At 41.3% G+C, this 16,518-nt stretch overlaps 1 protein-coding gene across 1 annotated transcript in view; it reads left to right on the top strand.

The window, feature by feature from the left end:
• Nucleotides 1-16,518, top strand: part of ARHGEF33 (Rho guanine nucleotide exchange factor 33) — a 53,068-nt gene that overhangs the window by 17,855 nt on the left and 18,695 nt on the right. The window contains exons 8-11 of the mRNA XM_068967030.1: nucleotides 4,808-4,937; nucleotides 11,087-11,219; nucleotides 13,340-13,423; nucleotides 14,820-14,903. Of these exons, the coding sequence (XP_068823131.1) occupies nucleotides 4,808-4,937; nucleotides 11,087-11,219; nucleotides 13,340-13,423; nucleotides 14,820-14,903 (431 nt within the window). The remainder of the gene's footprint in view (nucleotides 1-4,807; nucleotides 4,938-11,086; nucleotides 11,220-13,339; nucleotides 13,424-14,819; nucleotides 14,904-16,518) is intronic.

The following is a 16,518-nucleotide window of genomic DNA, read 5'->3' as shown; positions in this document are numbered from 1 at the left end:
GTTGAGCATTTTTTCATGTGTTTGTTAGCCATCTGTATGTCTTCTTTGGAGAAATGTCTGTTTACTTCTTTGGCCCATTTTTTGATTGGGTCGTTTATTTTTCTGGAATTCAGCTGCATGAGCTGCTTGTATATTTTTGAGATGAATTCTTGGTCAGTTGCTTCATTTGCTATTATTTTCTCCCATTCTGAAGGCTGTCTTTTCACCTTGTTTATAGTTTCCTTTGTTGTGCAAAAGCTTTTAAGTTTAATTAGCTCCCATTTATTTATATTTGCTTTTATTTCCATTACTCTGGGAGGTGGGTCATAGAGGATCCTGGTATGGTTTACATCAGAAAGTGTTTTGCCTATGTTTTCCTCTAGAAGTTTTATAGTTTCTGGTCTTACATTTAGATCTTTAATTCATTTTGAGTTTATTTTTGTGTATGGTATTATAAAGTGTTCTAGTTTCATTCTTTTACAGGTGACCAGTTTTCCCAGTACCACTTGTTAAAGAGATTGTCTTTTCTCCATTGTATATTCTTGCCTCCTTTGTCAAAGGTGTCCATAGGTGTGTGGATTTATCTCTGGGCCTTCTATTTTATTCCATTGATCTATGTTTCTGTCTTTGTGTCCATACCATACTGTCTTGATGACTGTAGCTTTGTAGTATAGTCTGAAGTCAGGCAGGTTGATTCCTCCAGTTCCATTCTTCTTTCTTAAGATTGCTTTGGCTATTTGAAGATTTTTGTATTTCCATGCAAATTGTGAAATTATTTGTTCTAGTTCTGTGAAAAATACCATTGGTAGCTTGACAGGGATTGCATTGAATCTGTATATTGCTTTGGGTAGTATGCTCATTTTCACTATATTGATTCTTCCAATCCATGAACATGGTATATTTCTCCATCTATTTGTGTCATCTTTGATTTCTTTCATCAGTGCTTTATAGTTTTCTATATATAGGTCTTTTGTTTCTTTAGGTTCCCACCAACTGTTTTTAGTATATGTGCTGCTGAAGTGAGCACTCCTCCAACTGTTTTATAGGAGGTAATTTTTAATTTTTTATTATCAAATACACGAAAACTGAATAACACTAAAAGGTTTATTGTGAAAATCAGTAGCACCCACTTTAAATTCTTTTGACCTATTTTTTTCTGGTGCTTGCTTCCATGTTTTAAAAAGAGTTTATGCTGCTGTTTTTTTTCTATTGGTACATTGCATGCATGCTAAGTTGCTTTAGTCGTATCCAACTCTTTCTGAACCTATGGACTGTAGCCAGCCAGGCTCCTCTGTCCATGGGATTCTCCAGGCAAGAATACTGGAGTGGGTTGCCATGCCCTCCTCCAGGGGATCTTTCCAACCCAGAGATTGAACCTGCATCTCTTATGTCTCCTGCATTGGCAAGTTGGGTTTTTACCACTAGCACCACCTGGGGATACACAGACCTATATAATATGAGAAATATATTGGGTTGGCCAAGAAGTTCTTTTGGGTTTTTCCATAATGTCTTACAGAAAAACCCAAAAGAACTTCTTGGCCAACCCAACATTAATATTTCTAATATAGAAATATTATCTCATAAAGTTCTCTCATACAACTTTTCAGGCAATACCCACCCACAGAACCACTACTCTGACTTCTGCCACTGTAAATTAGTTGTGTCTGTTCTTGACTCCATAAAAATGGAATATTACAATATGTAGTTTTTTCATGTCTGGCCTCTTTCTCTCAACATAGTGTTGCATGTAATTCATTCAGTAATTTATTCCTTTTTATTAATTATATTGAATGAATTTACCATAATTTATCCATTCTCTCATTGCTAGAAATTGGATTGTTTCCAATTTAGGGCTACTATGAATAAAACTGCTGTGAATATTCTTGTACGTCTTTTTTTTTTTTAATGTATGCTCTCATGTCTCGAGTGTACACCTAGGAGTGGAATCTTTGGATTATGGGATAGGATTATGTTTAACTTTAAAACACCAGCAGTTTACCAAAGTAGTTGGAACATTTTATACTCTTACCAGCAATGTATGAAACTTTCCAGTTTTTTTACATTCTTCTCAATATTTAGTATGATCAGCCTTTTAAATTTGAACCATTCTGTGGGTGTGTCCTGTGTCATATTGCAGTTTTAATTTGCTCTTCCCTGAGGACTAATGATGCTGAGCATATTTTCATATGCTTGTTGACTCTTTGTATTTCTTTTATGAAGTACCTATTTAAGTCCTTTGTCCAGTGTTTAAATTGGGTTATCTTTTTATTCTCTATTAGTATGGTTTCTTAATATATTTTGAATATGAGTTTCCTGTAAGATATACATGTTGAGAATATTCTATTCTCTGCCCTGCTTTTTCACTTTCTTGATGGTCTTTTGATAACAGATATTTTAAATTTTAATGAAGTTCAATTTATCAATTTTAAATGTTTAAAATAGTTTGTGACTTATGTGCCCTTGCAAAATATTTTTGCCAGTTCTAAGGTTATCAAGATATTCTACTATGTTTTCTTATAAAAATCTTTATAGTTTTAGCATTCACATTTAGGTCTATGACTCATCTTGAATAAATTTTGCTGTGTGGTATGAATCCAGATTCATTTTTTTCCATATGGCTATCCAGTTGCTTCAGCTCCGTTTATTGAAAATGCCTTCCTATTCTCATTGAAATGAGTAGGAAAAGCCAAGTCATCACATATATGTGGGTCTAACTCTAGACTCTAAGGCTTCCCATGTGGTTCAGTTGTAAAGCATCTTCCTGCCAATGCAGCAGATGCTGGAGACATGGGTTTGCTCCCTGGGTCTGAAAGATCCCTTGGAGAGGATAATGGCAATCCACTCCAGTATCCTTGCCTGGGAAATCCCATGGACAGAGGAGCCTGGTGTGCTACAGTCTATGGGGTTGCAGAAGAGCTGGCCATGACTTAGGGACTAAACAACAAATTCTACTCTATATTCTTTTATTCTGATTAGGAGAGAATTGACATCTTGACAGCACTGATATTCCAGTTGAAGAACATGGTATATGACTCCTTTTACATGGGTCTTCTTTAATTTTTCTTAGCAATTTAACAAAGTCTATCGTTGACATTTTTTTAAAACAGCATTTACCCTAGAGACCTCTGTCATCCTACTCCATTCTGACTCACTGCACTGCTGCCCTCCTGGGACTTCTCAGTCTTCCTGTGAATTCTCTTAAAATTTCTCATATGTTAGATTCCTATTCAGGGTTTTGTGGAGGTGTGTTGCTGTTGTTGTTGTTGTTGTTGTTGTTTTGCATATCCTTCTCAGTTTCTTGGTTTACTACTCGTTTTGATGGAACACATAGCCTAGTAGGTTCCACATAATTCATTGGCTATTTAGATGAATATAAAGTCATTTTCCATTATCATTTTGAAGCAATTGTTCCACTGTTGTCTAAATTCTAATGTTGCCAGTGAAAAATCCAATATCATCTAATCCCCAGTCCTTTGAATGTTACCTGATTTTTCTCTCTGGTAACTTTTAGGATCTTCTGTTTACCTTTGGTATGCTAAATTTTCACAGTGATGTGGTATATTTTACAGTGATGTGAGAGATTTTTTCATTAATTATGCTGAATGCAAATGGGCCCTTTCCTCTGGAAATACATGTCCTGGTATTTTTTGTATTATTAATTTGATAATATCTTCTCATTCATTTTCTTTCTTTTCTCTGAAACTTCTATTAGTTTGATATTGGCTCTCCTGGACTAATTTTTTCTATTACCGCCTTTCTTGGTGGGGAGGGAAATGGAGGCAGGTGTACAGATTTCCTTGACTTTGTCTTCTGCTCTTTTAAAAAAGCCAAAAAGTTTTTTTTCCTGGATTGTTTTTTGAAAATAGGATCCTGTGAATTATTAAATGGGCAGGACATTTTTGGTAACTCTTTGAGGATACTAATTATAAGATTTTTTAAAAGATTTCTTTTTTTCCTGCATTGTCTCTATTTATGGTTCCTCCTTTTAAAAATGTGTATATACTTTTTTCTTCTCTTTCTTTTATAATGTAAGATTGATTCAAGTATCTGAGGATTCTTAGCTAATTATTCATATCCAGGAAAAAGGGCCTAAATAAAAAGAAACCTAAAAATCCTGTGTTGGTCAAGCTGATCAATAAGTGGGCTTCTTATCTGCTAATCAGGTAGCAAATTTCCATTTTGATAGGTGACGTCTGTATGTCAGTGTTTGTAGACCTTTTTCACCTGGGCAACTCATTCCTCCAGTGGAAGGTCCTCTGGTCTCCAGTCTGGACAGCATACGTCTGGCTGCTGGCACTCTGGGACCTGAAGGCCAAGAGGCTGCGAGGAGTCTCACTGTTTTGTATGTGAGCCTTCTTTGAGTCCCTTTGTTTTCATTTTAGCATTTCAACTCTGCTCTCTGCTATGTCTGATGTTCAGATATCAGAGATTCGGGCTTCTCTAGCCTTTCTCATTTCCCCTGGGGTGGAATTGAGGAAGTCATTCAGCATGGGTATGGGGAACTGAAGGTTCAGCTTCACTGAATGTAGACTGTTTCTCCTGTTTACAGCATTGCCTCTTACTTGTACTCTCTTGATGCCTTGGTGTCTCCAATCCTTGGGCCTTTCTGCTTCTCAGCCGATTTCCCATCCACAGATGAAAACACCAAAGTAAATGGTTAGGTGCCCTTTGCTCTGCTGAATTAATGACCATGCCTCCACTCTTCCATCTTCCAGAAACTTGCTGGTGTCTCTATTGCTTTCAATACTTTTTTACTGTTTTCTATCATCTAACAGGGTCTCAGGGAACAGTGGTTAACAAAAATTCCCTCCTTGGTTTGTTTTTAAAGCTAAAAGACAGACTGTGGCTCTAGAACTGCTTGAATCAGAAAGAAAATATGTCATTAACATCTCTCTGATCCTGAAGATCAAGGCAACATTCCAGGGGTCAGATGGAAAGAGGAATTCTAAAGAGAGAAGGTACCCATGTATTCATTGCCTTTGCTTTTCAGATTAATTAAAATTTAAGGTAAGTTGTTTATTGTTCCACTTTGGGAATTCTGGTACTTATCAAGAGCTCCAGACATAGACTTGGAAAAGAGAATAGTCAGTGACTGCAGGTTACCCCTGGCAAGTCTCAACTTTTGACTTCCAGCAGATAAGAAAATGAGTGGAGTCTCTGGGGCTTTCAGTGGCCCTGGCATGTCTGTTAAGAGCCTAAAGGGAAAAAGTGCAACAGTGAGGAAGGTATTCCTGTCTGTTGCCATCTGCATATTCCACTGGAAATCCTGGAAGAACCCCTGGAACCACTTCTCATGGGAGCACAGGGAATGGATGGGAATGGAGATCTGAAGTGGCCATTAGATAAATGATACAGGGCTTACATTGCTGTGAACTTGGACCTTTCTTATTATTTGTTCAGGAAATCCTTGTTAAGGTATGAGCCGCATGTGAGTGTAGTCATGTTATGGGGGCAGAGCTTCCATCGGGCCTCTGATGTGTTACAGCAACTTGCTAGTCCCCAGGTTACCACACCCCTCCCTCTATATCTGTTCCAAAACTTCAGATTTTCTCTGCTTCCCTCTCTGCTGAAAGAAAGCAGGAAGGAGAAACTTACGATTTGGTGGGGAAAGACTACTGACATAAAGATGTAATAATCCAGATCAACTGAGGAAAAGGCCAAGCCAAATAAAAGAGAAGTCTGGATGATGGATGACTAGAGACAAACACAGCATTACCACTTTAAGTATTCTACCAGGTAATATGCACTGGTGGTTCATGAAGTTGTGGAAAGCCTGAACTATATTTTCCAGATCCTTATCACCGCCACCCCCCAATTTTACTTGGCTTTGCAGCTGCCAGCAATAAACTCAATCACCAAAACACAATGTACCTCCATCGAAGCAACTGATATGAGAAAACGTTCCATGATAAACCCATAATTGCTTCACTATTTGCAAGAATTATTTCACTGCAAAACTGAGATAAAATAGAAAGCTGTAAGGAGCAGAAGAGGGTAACATGACACTGAAAGCTGTGAACAGTAGAAGCTCTGGACTGGGTTTTACTTTCTGTGGCCACCTGGATCCTTGCTGGCTCTTCCTTCGCTTTCTGGCCACTTGATTCCCCCTTCTTCACCCCATCCAGCTTGTCTGAACCTCCCAGATTACCCCTTCAGCCCTCCGTGAAGTCTCTCTGGCCTCTTGCTATCTTGCTGGTGCCGGAAGATTTGCTCAGTTCACATTAAAACCCAACTAAAGCCCAGTCTACCTTTAGATGTGGCTTTGCCTCCACATCTATGAGTCTAAGCCAGCAGCATCTCTTTCTAGTCTCTGAAAGTGTGGGGATGGGGTAAGGAGAGTGAAAGAGAGGACTGTTTGCTCCAGCAAACAGTAATCAGGCTCCATGCTTGGGTACTTCATTTACTTCATGAAATCTTCACAAGAACCTGTGAATCCTACCTGATAGATGAAGAAATTCAGGTCCAGTGAGGTTTGAAGTCACACAATCAGCTGAAGCCAGCACTCAAACCCAGGCCTGTCTAATGCCCTTTCAACATGGCACTGCTTCTCTCAGGACCATGTGATTTCAAAGATACCACCTTAACTGACCACAATATGCCAGCTGCCTCAACCAGAAGCTGACTTTGTCTCTCCCTGTTTCATAAATCAGGCTTTTCGATTAGCTGCCCATTTGTCCTGACTTCAGATCTCAGGTGACCCGTCAAATAGGGGAATGTTTTTAGTTCACAGAAGCTCTTTTCTGCTTGCCCTCTCTTCTACTTCTCATGACCCATTACTAAGGAAGAGGTGGGCCTTCCCCCAACTCCTGAGACTAAAAAATAATTTAAACTGTCATACTTTCCCCAAGAAAGTAAAATAATGGTTATTTCTCATATCCATGATGATGCTATTTATGTTAGTTATCTGCTAAGCTAATCCTCTTTTCTGTTCTCATTGCCCAAGAAGAAAAAAGCTTCAACTCAGTATTCTTAGTGCTAATATGAAATCTCTGGTTCTGAGCTTTGCTGTACTTAGTCACTATTCTTTGCGACTCCATGGACTGTAGCCTGCCAGGCTTCTCTGTTCATGGGGATTCTCCAGGCAAGAATACTGGAGTGGGTTGCCATACCCTCATCCAGGGGCTCTTCCCTCACCCAGGGATCGAACTCAGGTCTCCTGCATTGCAGGTGATTCTCTACTGCCTGAGCCACCAGGGAAGCTCCTCTGAGCTTGCAATGTCACCCTTTTCCTATTGTTGTTGAGTTGCTAAGTCATGTCTGACTCTGCGACACCATGGACTGTAGCCCGCCAGGCTCCTCCGTCCATGGGACTTCCCAGGCAAGAATACTGGTTGCCATTTCCTTCTTTAGGGGCTCTTCCAGACCTAGGGATCAAAGCCAAGTCTCTTGCGTCTTCTGCACTGGCAGATGGATTCCTTACCACTAAGCCACCAGAGAAGCCCTACTCTTTTCCTACCTGAGGTTAGAGCTTCATCCTCCTCAATTCATGGTTTCTTTTTTCCTAAGCTTTCTGAAGCCTCCACGTGTAGCCTCTTTAGTTAAATAGATCAGCGGAATGAAATACATAACAGAATGAGATTATTCCTCTTCTCTATTGGCGTTTTTCCTCCTATGCAAAGATGAAAATTACCTTATGAACATTTACCTTTCCCATCACAAACCACAAGCCTTCTGCATTTTCTGCCCTCATTGAAAAGTCACCTGGGGGGTGAAAACAACACCCACAAGTACATACCTGATGCTCAAACCTGCCACATCTTCTCAAACCTATAAAATAAAACTTCAGGTTTTCCCTAGAAAAACATGAAGTGCTCAGAAGTCTCTGCCAGCTGCTTCCAGCCAGCCTTGCCCCTGGTCCAGTCGCCGGACGCTGCAGGAGCAAAGGCTGCCAGTGGAAGCCTGAGGGGAAAGTGCGGGTTGCTGTCCACTGGTAGGAGGATCTCAGATGTTGGAGTTCTTGTTTTTTTCTGGTATGTTTCACCCACACAGAGCAGGCTTAAATAGTCCTGCATGAACCCTTTTCAGGAGGGGCAAAGTCAGCCCCACAGGATTTGCCAGTTAGCCTTAAAAACTGAACCCCAGGGCCACATCCTCCAACAGCTCAACGAACTGTATGCTTCGGATCACCACTAGGTGGCACATGTTGTTACTATCAATGCCTCATCTTGCAGCTGCAGCTCAGGAGTTGTTTTGACCTAAGTTACTAATTTATAACTGGATGTTCATTGATTGCTTGTAGTTTATTTCCCTTGTTGCTTAAGTACTGTCCTGCCAGAGTTGAAATTACTTTGAAGACTTTAGAAAGAATAAACTTCTCATGGTACCATAATCTCACCCCTGGTAAAGAACAGAAAATAAGTTGAGCACTTAACATTTTTGTCCTAATGAAAAAGTTGCCTCTGGGAGTCAGGTCAGGCTCCAGGCAAAATAGTGAAATAGGTTAAGTGTGTCTATACTTCTCGCTTCTTTCTCCCTCTGCTCCTCATTTCCTGGCTCACCTCCTCTACACTCTACCCTAATATCAAATATTATCCTTATTAAATTAAAAAAAATTAAAGCCTGTTTTCAATATTTGAAAATATTTCTGTGGAATATTTCTGTGAAATACTTTCAATATTTCACAGAAAGTGAAAAGTGAAAGTGAAATTTACTCAGTCATGTCCAACTCTTTGTGATCCTACGGACTGTACAGTCCATGGAATTCTCCAGGCCAGAATACTAGAGTGGGTAGCCTTTCCCTTCTCCAAGGGATCTTCCCAACCCAGGGATCAAACCCAGGTCTTCTGCATTGCAGGCAGATTCTTTACTAGCTGAGCCACAAGGGAAGCCCAAGAATACTAGAGTGGGTAGCCTATCCCTTCTCCAGCAGATCTTCCCGACCCAGGAATCCAACCAGGGTCTCCTGCATTGCGGGCAGATTCTTTATCAACTGAGCTATCAGGGAAGCCATTTGACACAGAATCCACCTTAAATCATTGCTCTTCATGTAACTTACATGCTTCTTGAAACTTAATGAGAGTATTAGCCTTTTGTGATCCCCATCCTAAAACCTTACACTGTCACTCCAGTGGACTATCCACGAGGCACCTGGACTCCAACCGAGTTACCAACTGTCAAACTCTGCAAGTACGCTGGTCATAGTGTAACGGAAGACAGCTTCCTTGAAAGAAAGGAAAAGAAAGTACAGGATAGGACAGGAAAGGAAGGGGAAAAGGACAGGAAGGAAGGAGAGAAAGAGATAAATCAAGACATTTTATACAACCTACACTGACCACCCGTCACAATCTCAGATCTCACCACTGTGGCCTAACATCTCGCAGTGTCACACCAGGAATTTTACCTGCAGGCACTGTCAGCCTCTGGGTGGGGAGAAGTCTTTCCTGTCCAGGTCTTTTGCGGGTGCAGTGTTTCATTCTTTCAGTGTGATCAGGTCTGCTTTCCTCCATCAGCTTTATGGTTTCTCCCAGTTGGACTGTCTCCTAGCCACGCCTCCAAATTCCCTCTGATGTGGACAGGCATTACTTAGCCTTAGGTCTTCCAAGCCTATTATATCAGCCCAGGAGGCCTTTCCTCCTGTGCTTAGGGAGCAGTGGGCTTCACATACATGGAGACTCAAGGTACAGGGACTGGAGGGGTTGGCAGATTGGAGTAGAAGGAATCCTTGTCCCTTTTCATGGGAGGCTGGCATTTGTGTGTCTACTCTGAGCTGCAACCACAGGGGAATTTTCTTTGCTTGGAAATGGGCTGACAACACCTCCTTCCAAACTGGTGTTCTTCCTACTGTTCGCAACAGAGGTCTGCTTGTTTGGGGGTGGCAAAGTACCCCAACTGTCCAAAGTACCCCAACTCATTTACTCTTGGTAGACCCTTGGGGAAATATCCAAATAAGTCAGACTCTCAGCAAGTGACAAGCAGGCCAACACTTTCCTCTCTGTTAAACTTGTAGTCCTGGCTGCTCTCACCTTTTGAGACAGACCCACATTCTACCTATGGAATGTGTTCTCTGCTTTTACTTTACTACGGCTCACCCTTGAGTTCTTTTCTGCATAAAGCCAAGAACTCTTACTTGGTGGTCTGTCCCAGGAACCTGCCTGAGACCTGGGACATGACCATCCTCTCCTGACTCATTTTCCTGCAACCTCTTCACAAAGGATATTAATAAATCTACCTTTTACCTGAAACAAAAGAATCAAGAAAACCAACCAAACTAACATGAAAAACCTTGTGGTCTTGGAAGCACAGGGGAACTTACTTTCAGTTCCCCCAAATTACCAAGCTGGAGCTGACATCCTTGCTGTCGTCCAGCAAGGCTCTACTCCTGTTTCTTCCCTCCTCACTCCTTCAGGCCTCTGCTCACCCTGCTTCCCCATCCAATCCACCTTCTCCTTCCTCCCATGATTCCCTGACTCTCCTCTCCATCCCACCCTCCTCTTTCTCTCTTCCTTCCTTCATTTCCTCTGAAATAAATGAGACACACTGAGATAGAAGGCAGACGGTGGGAGAGCAGGAGGGGGCTCAGCAAAACTGGGACTACCTATGCTGTAGCCTCCTCTGGCAAGACTCCATCCATTCCCAGATTCCTCTTAGAAACTGAAGGAAAGAGGAAAAGTGAACACTTTTATGCCCTTATCCCCTGAACTTTCCGTTGCCAGCTTGAAACGAAACCTCCTCCTTCTCTAAGTACAGTTGGTAGCTACGAATGACCAAGTGTCACCTTAGTGCTGCCATCTGCAGCGTTAATTGGAGTAGATGATTTGCACATCAAGTGGGAAGAACTTTAAAACATTGAGAAAGATCTCCCTTAAAATTTTACTGTCACCTAAATGAGAGTGTATCATTTTGCTTTGAAAAGGCCACTCAAGCGAAGTGCTCTTAACTAGTTCAATACACATTTGAACAGGGGTCATCAGTAAAGGGGTCTTCCTGTGGTCTGAGGTTACCTGCTGTGAGGCTAACAGTGACAAACTCTTTTTTGAATACTAAAGGCAGACCTGTGACTCACAGTATTTTGAATGACTGGGAAAATTGGACTTGTTCCATATGTTCTTGAGGAGCCTTTTCTTCTCTACACCTGGTTTGTGTGATCCTGTCTCTATTCTGTTTCAAGCCTCTTCCCTGGCTCTTTACGGTACATTGTCCAGCAGCACCTGGATTTGCTTCACGCTCTGCAGGAAAGGGTCTTGAAGTGGCCACGCCAAGGAGTCCTTGGAGATTTATTCCTTAAGTTAACAAATGATGAGGTAAGTTTTTTTTCTTAATCCTTTATAAACGTGAATTACATGCATCTGTGTCTTCCATGTCCATTTCTCTTAATGGAGAATCTAGAATCAGTGGATTTCAGAGTCTGAGGAGATCTAGTCTAACCTCCTTGTTCTACAGATAATGAAATAAAGTTCAGAGAAAAAATCATGGTTGAAATTACCCAGCTATCTAGATATTTGTAGATCTGTGGCTAGAACCCAAGTCTTTTAACTTCCAGTTCATCATTTTTCTGCTGAACTATAACTGCCCCCCATTGAATATGATGTGTATGTGTGTGTGTGTGTGTGTGTGTGTGTGTGTGTATATGTACACATATATATCCATCCATACATATAAAGTGGCTCAGAGGTTAAAGCGTCTGCCTCCAATGCGGGAAACCTGGGTTCGATCCCTGGGTCAGGAAGATCCCCTGGAGAAGGAAATGGCAACCCACTCCAGTATTCTTGCCTGGAGAATCCCATGGCCAGAGGAGCTTGGTAGGCTACAGTCCACAGGGTCACAAAGAGTCAGACACGACTGAGTGACTTCACTTCTTCATATGCTTTCACACACAATTTCATTTCTTAAAGATTTTTAAAAAATGTGTCGGAGAAGGCAACGGCAACCCACTCCAGTACTCTTGCCTGGAAAATCCCATGGACGGAGGAGCCTGGTAGGCTGCAGTCCATGGGGTCGCTAAGAGTCGGACACGACTGAGTGACTTCATTTTCACTTTTCACTTTCATGCATTGGAGAAGGAAATGGCAACCCACTCCAGTGTTCTCGCCTGGAGAATCCCGGGGACGGGGGAGCCTGGTGGGCTACCGTCTATGGGGTCGCACAGAGTCGGACGCGACTGAAGTGACTTAGCAGCAGATGGGTAGCTATTTGTCTAGAATGTTTTTTGTTTTCACTTTTTTGGAGAAAGGATGCTAAGTTTTTAAATCTCTGTAATGTTCTTCAAAAAAAAAAATATGATTTAGGTCACAAGCTGCAAACTCAAATGCCTACAGGGCCAGCAGATGACATTAGTAAGTAGAAATGAGCTAAATGTAATACAATGTAGTAATACTACTGGGAAGTGAGCTTAAGTGGAGCACATATGCTTTCCTATAAGGAATAGCTACTCAGCTTTATCCAATTATTATGCAGGAAAAAAGGACTAGAGTTGCCAGATCTGGTATTTTAAGAGAAGTGGAAAGTCCAGAATTTTGTGTGAAATTTTATTTTTAAAATATTGCATGGGTTAATTGAAATTGGTCTGCAAGTCAGATTTTACCTTCAGTTGACCTCTGTATATGAATGATTCATAATACAAGTTTACAAATTATTTACTTATATAGAGTGGATGTAATGCCATCCCTCTAAACTCATTTTTACTCATTTATATTCAACGTGCTTTCTTGAGCTGAGAATTGTTATACCTGTGGGAAAATAACTTTGAGAGGTGAAAACTGTTTTCCTGAGGGGATATTCCGTAGGTGAATAAGAAATTAGTGGAAAAAGTTGAGAATTCCAGATCTAGACCCTCTGAGGTGAGTTGGAAAAAGTTCCTCATTTGGATGTAGATGATTGAAGCAGAGAGTAATTAAAAAACAAAATTTGCATTTTTATCATTTAACTGTTTAAAATATTTTTTTCAAGTTACATGGAACCTTCTTTCTGCTTTGGTTTATCATTTCACTTTCATTAAAGCAGGGATACTGAGTTTTGGTTTCCAAGTCCATAGGACTATTTTCCTTAAAACCAAAAAGATTTTTTAAAAGGTGAATAAAAAAACAGAACAAATGTTACTAAACACATCTAATGAATGAATGATTAAAATAATCTCTGCAATGTACTCCTTTAGATACGCATGAGTCCGCCTGCCAAGGCAGGAGACACAAGAGATGTGAGTTTGATCCCTGGGACAGGAAGATCCCCTGATGTAGGAAATGGCAACCCACTCCAATATTCTTGCCAGGGAAATCCCATGGACAGAGGAGCCTGGTGGTCTATAGTGCATGGGGTGCCAAAGAACTGAACATGACTGAGCAACTGAGCACACACAAGCATACATATTTACTATTATCATTCCTGTCTCCAAGTTCTTACCATGACTTTTCTGTTTGTTTTCAAGAATAATTTTTTGGATTATTATGTTGCTTACCTGAGGGACTTGCCCGAATGCATCTCTTTGGTTCATGTGGTTGTTCTGAAGGAGGTAAGTTAACACTATCTTTCCATTCTCCTTTGGTTACATGTGTGACTACATTATGTTGCTCACCTTTCCAGAAAACACAGCACATGCACTCTGAGCTTGTTCTCCATGCTGGGGAATGGCTTGAACAAAGCCACTGACTCTCCTCCCTGGGGTTCAAGGAGCCACTCAAGGATCAGTGCCATTGCTTTGGTCTTTGCCCTTCCTTACTGAACTTCTGTTCCATTCCACTGGAATGGACGAAGTAAACAAATATTCTGCCCAGAGATCCTCAGGCTGCAGTTTGCAACCTTAACGGGTTTTGGGCTTTATAGACTTAGACATATTAATCTGAATATTAAATTCATGTCATAGTGTGTCTGTCATTTTACATGATTATAAAATGGCTCTAGTCATGTTGCTTTAAGTATTGCTACTGCAGTGATATATTAGATGCTCAATAAGCACATATACACATAAAGCAATTCTAGTTATTTTAGGTCAATAGAAAAGAACTATATCAGAAGTTCTAAAGCTAAGAGTTAATTAAGTTTCACGAGAGGTGAGAGGCTCTCTTAACTTTCTACTTCAACCTCTGACTGTTCTCAACCCAGTATAATACCTACCATATATTCAGTTCCATTCAGTTCAGTTGCTCAGTCGTGTCCAACTCTTTGTGACCCCATGAATCGCAGCACGCCAGGCCTCCCTGTCCATCACCAACTCCCGGAGTTCACTCAGACTCACGTCCGTCGAGTCGGTGATGCCATCCAGCCATCTCATCCTCTGTCGTCCCCTTCTCCTCCTGCCTCCAATCCCTCCCAGCATCAGAGTCTTTTCCAAAGTACTGGACTCAGCATATACTGAGTCAGCCTAAAAGTTCATGGGGGTTTTTCCCTAAGATGTTACAGAAAAGCCCAAATGAATTTTTTGACCAACCTAATCTTTGAGAAAGGAGAAAGGAAGGGAAGAGACATGAAGAAAGTCCAGCATGTTTCCCTGTTGCCAACTGGTTTCTCCCTTCTTCATTCTCATGAGGTTCAAAGCACCTTTAATGCCTGCTGGTAAAAACATTGTACAGATTACTTGCTGAAGAACCTTAACAAATTTGGCCAACTCAAGTCTAATTTATTGAGTGCTCACTTTGCTAAGATGGTGTTGGAGGGTGGGGAGGAGGAGGGGGCGGTTTGGACACCTGAGTAGATTCTAAAGAAGAATATGACACACTCCTCGTTAGCAAAGAGGTGTCTTCTTGAGCATGTCCCTGAATAAGTAGCCTCTCCAATGACAGATCAATGTTTCATGACACTCTTGATGAAGAAAATGCTCTAGTAAACCCTTGCTACTCTAGTGGAACTGACCTGTTTGCAGCCAGAACTGGAGGCACACTGAAGACTGACTCCAGCTTTCTTTCATTCAGGGTGATGAAGAGATTAAGTCTGACATCTACACGTTGTTTTTTCATATAGTCCAGCGCATCCCTGAATATCTGATACATCTACAGGTAGGCATGGCTGGTCAAGCCACCAAGCTGATTTTCATGCTAAACAGTTGTTTTGGGCTTCCAATGAAAAGATACCATAAAGGGTCAAGGAATCATTAATATTTCTAGAAAGTGTTTGAATGATTTAGATTTTTATGATTACCCTATCTCCACCTTGTGGTATGAGCTAAAATCTCATCCTCAAAAGTTTTTGGCTGCTGCTGCTAAGTTGCTTCAGTCGTGACCGACTCTGTGCGACCCCACAGACGGCAGCCCACCAGGCTCTGCCGTCCCTGGGATTCTCCAGGCAAGAACACTGGAGTGGGTTGCTATTTCCTTCTCCAATGCAGGAAAGTGAAAAGTGAAAGTGAAGTCACTCAGTCGTGTCTGACTCTTTGCAACCCCATGGACTGCAGCCCACCAAGTTCCTCTGTCCATGGGATTTTCCAGGCAAGAGCACTAGAGTGGGATGCCATTGCCTTCTCCGAAGTTTTTGGCTCATGATGCCAAAAAGGAAATTCTATCTTTATTTACCAGCAATCCACACCTATGCTGATCCAGGATATTTGTAGGGCAGCTCCTGCCAGATCCTAGGAACCTATTCAGTTCCTTCCATCTTGGTTCCACAGCCATCTAAATTCACCTCCACTCCCAGCCCTACCCCTTGGGTATCTAAGAAATATCTATACAAGCTCCCCACTTACCTGCTATTCTGACTACTTTCTTTTGACTTGTGTCCAAGGGTCTACCATACCTTGCTTATGTCTTGTGTCTTGAAAGAAGCATGGAGAAGCTGATGAGCTGACATCTTCACACCACTTTCCTATAGGCTTATAACATCTTAGAGGGAGTTGAGTTGAGAGAGACTCATCAATACCACTACCAGTCCCTCTTCTTCCCACTACCCACCTGTTCTGGTTTAATTGATGACTGATTTTTCTAAGGAATTCAATGAAAGTATCTCAGAACTGCTTGGAATTTGTCCCAGGTAGAAGTAGCCCAATATTGTTAAAAACACTTTCAATTGTATGTGGCTTTATATCTTGAAACCATTCTTTCATAATAATTATCTAATTTAATCTTCAACTATCCCATGAAATCTGTATCATTATTATCACTTTAGATAACGAAGAGACAAAGAAGTAATTTGCCCAAGTTAAGATATTTTGTCGGTGGAAAAAATATAGGCTTGAAACCCAGGTCCTGTAAGCAGTGTGTAAGTAAGCAAACAAGAATCTAGACTCTACTTTCTGGCTTGAGTTCAAATCCTGGCTTTGATCTTCACTAGATGTGTGACAAGTGAAGATTATTTAACTTCACTGTGCCTTGATTTCCTTCTTTGTTAAATGGAGGTAAGAATGGTACCTGTCTAACTGGGTTGGGGTAAAAGTTAAATGAGAAAATAATGTAAAAGACTTAGTGCTTGGCAACGGGAAGCACTCAGTAACTGTTCAGTTCAATTCAGTTCAGTCGCTCAGTTCAGTTCAGTCCCTCGGTCGTGTACGACTCTTTGCGACCCCATGAATCGCAGCACGCCAGGCCTCCCTGTCCATCACCATCTCCCGGAGTTCACTCAGACTCACGTCCATTGAGTCCATGATGCCATCCAGCCATCTCATCTTCGGTCGTCCCCTTC

The sequence above is a fragment of the Capricornis sumatraensis genome, chromosome 1 (genome assembly GCF_032405125.1).
Source record: "Capricornis sumatraensis isolate serow.1 chromosome 1, serow.2, whole genome shotgun sequence".
Classification (NCBI taxonomy): domain Eukaryota; kingdom Metazoa; phylum Chordata; class Mammalia; order Artiodactyla; family Bovidae; genus Capricornis; species Capricornis sumatraensis.
This window is presented reverse-complemented; position numbering and strand designations above follow the sequence as displayed.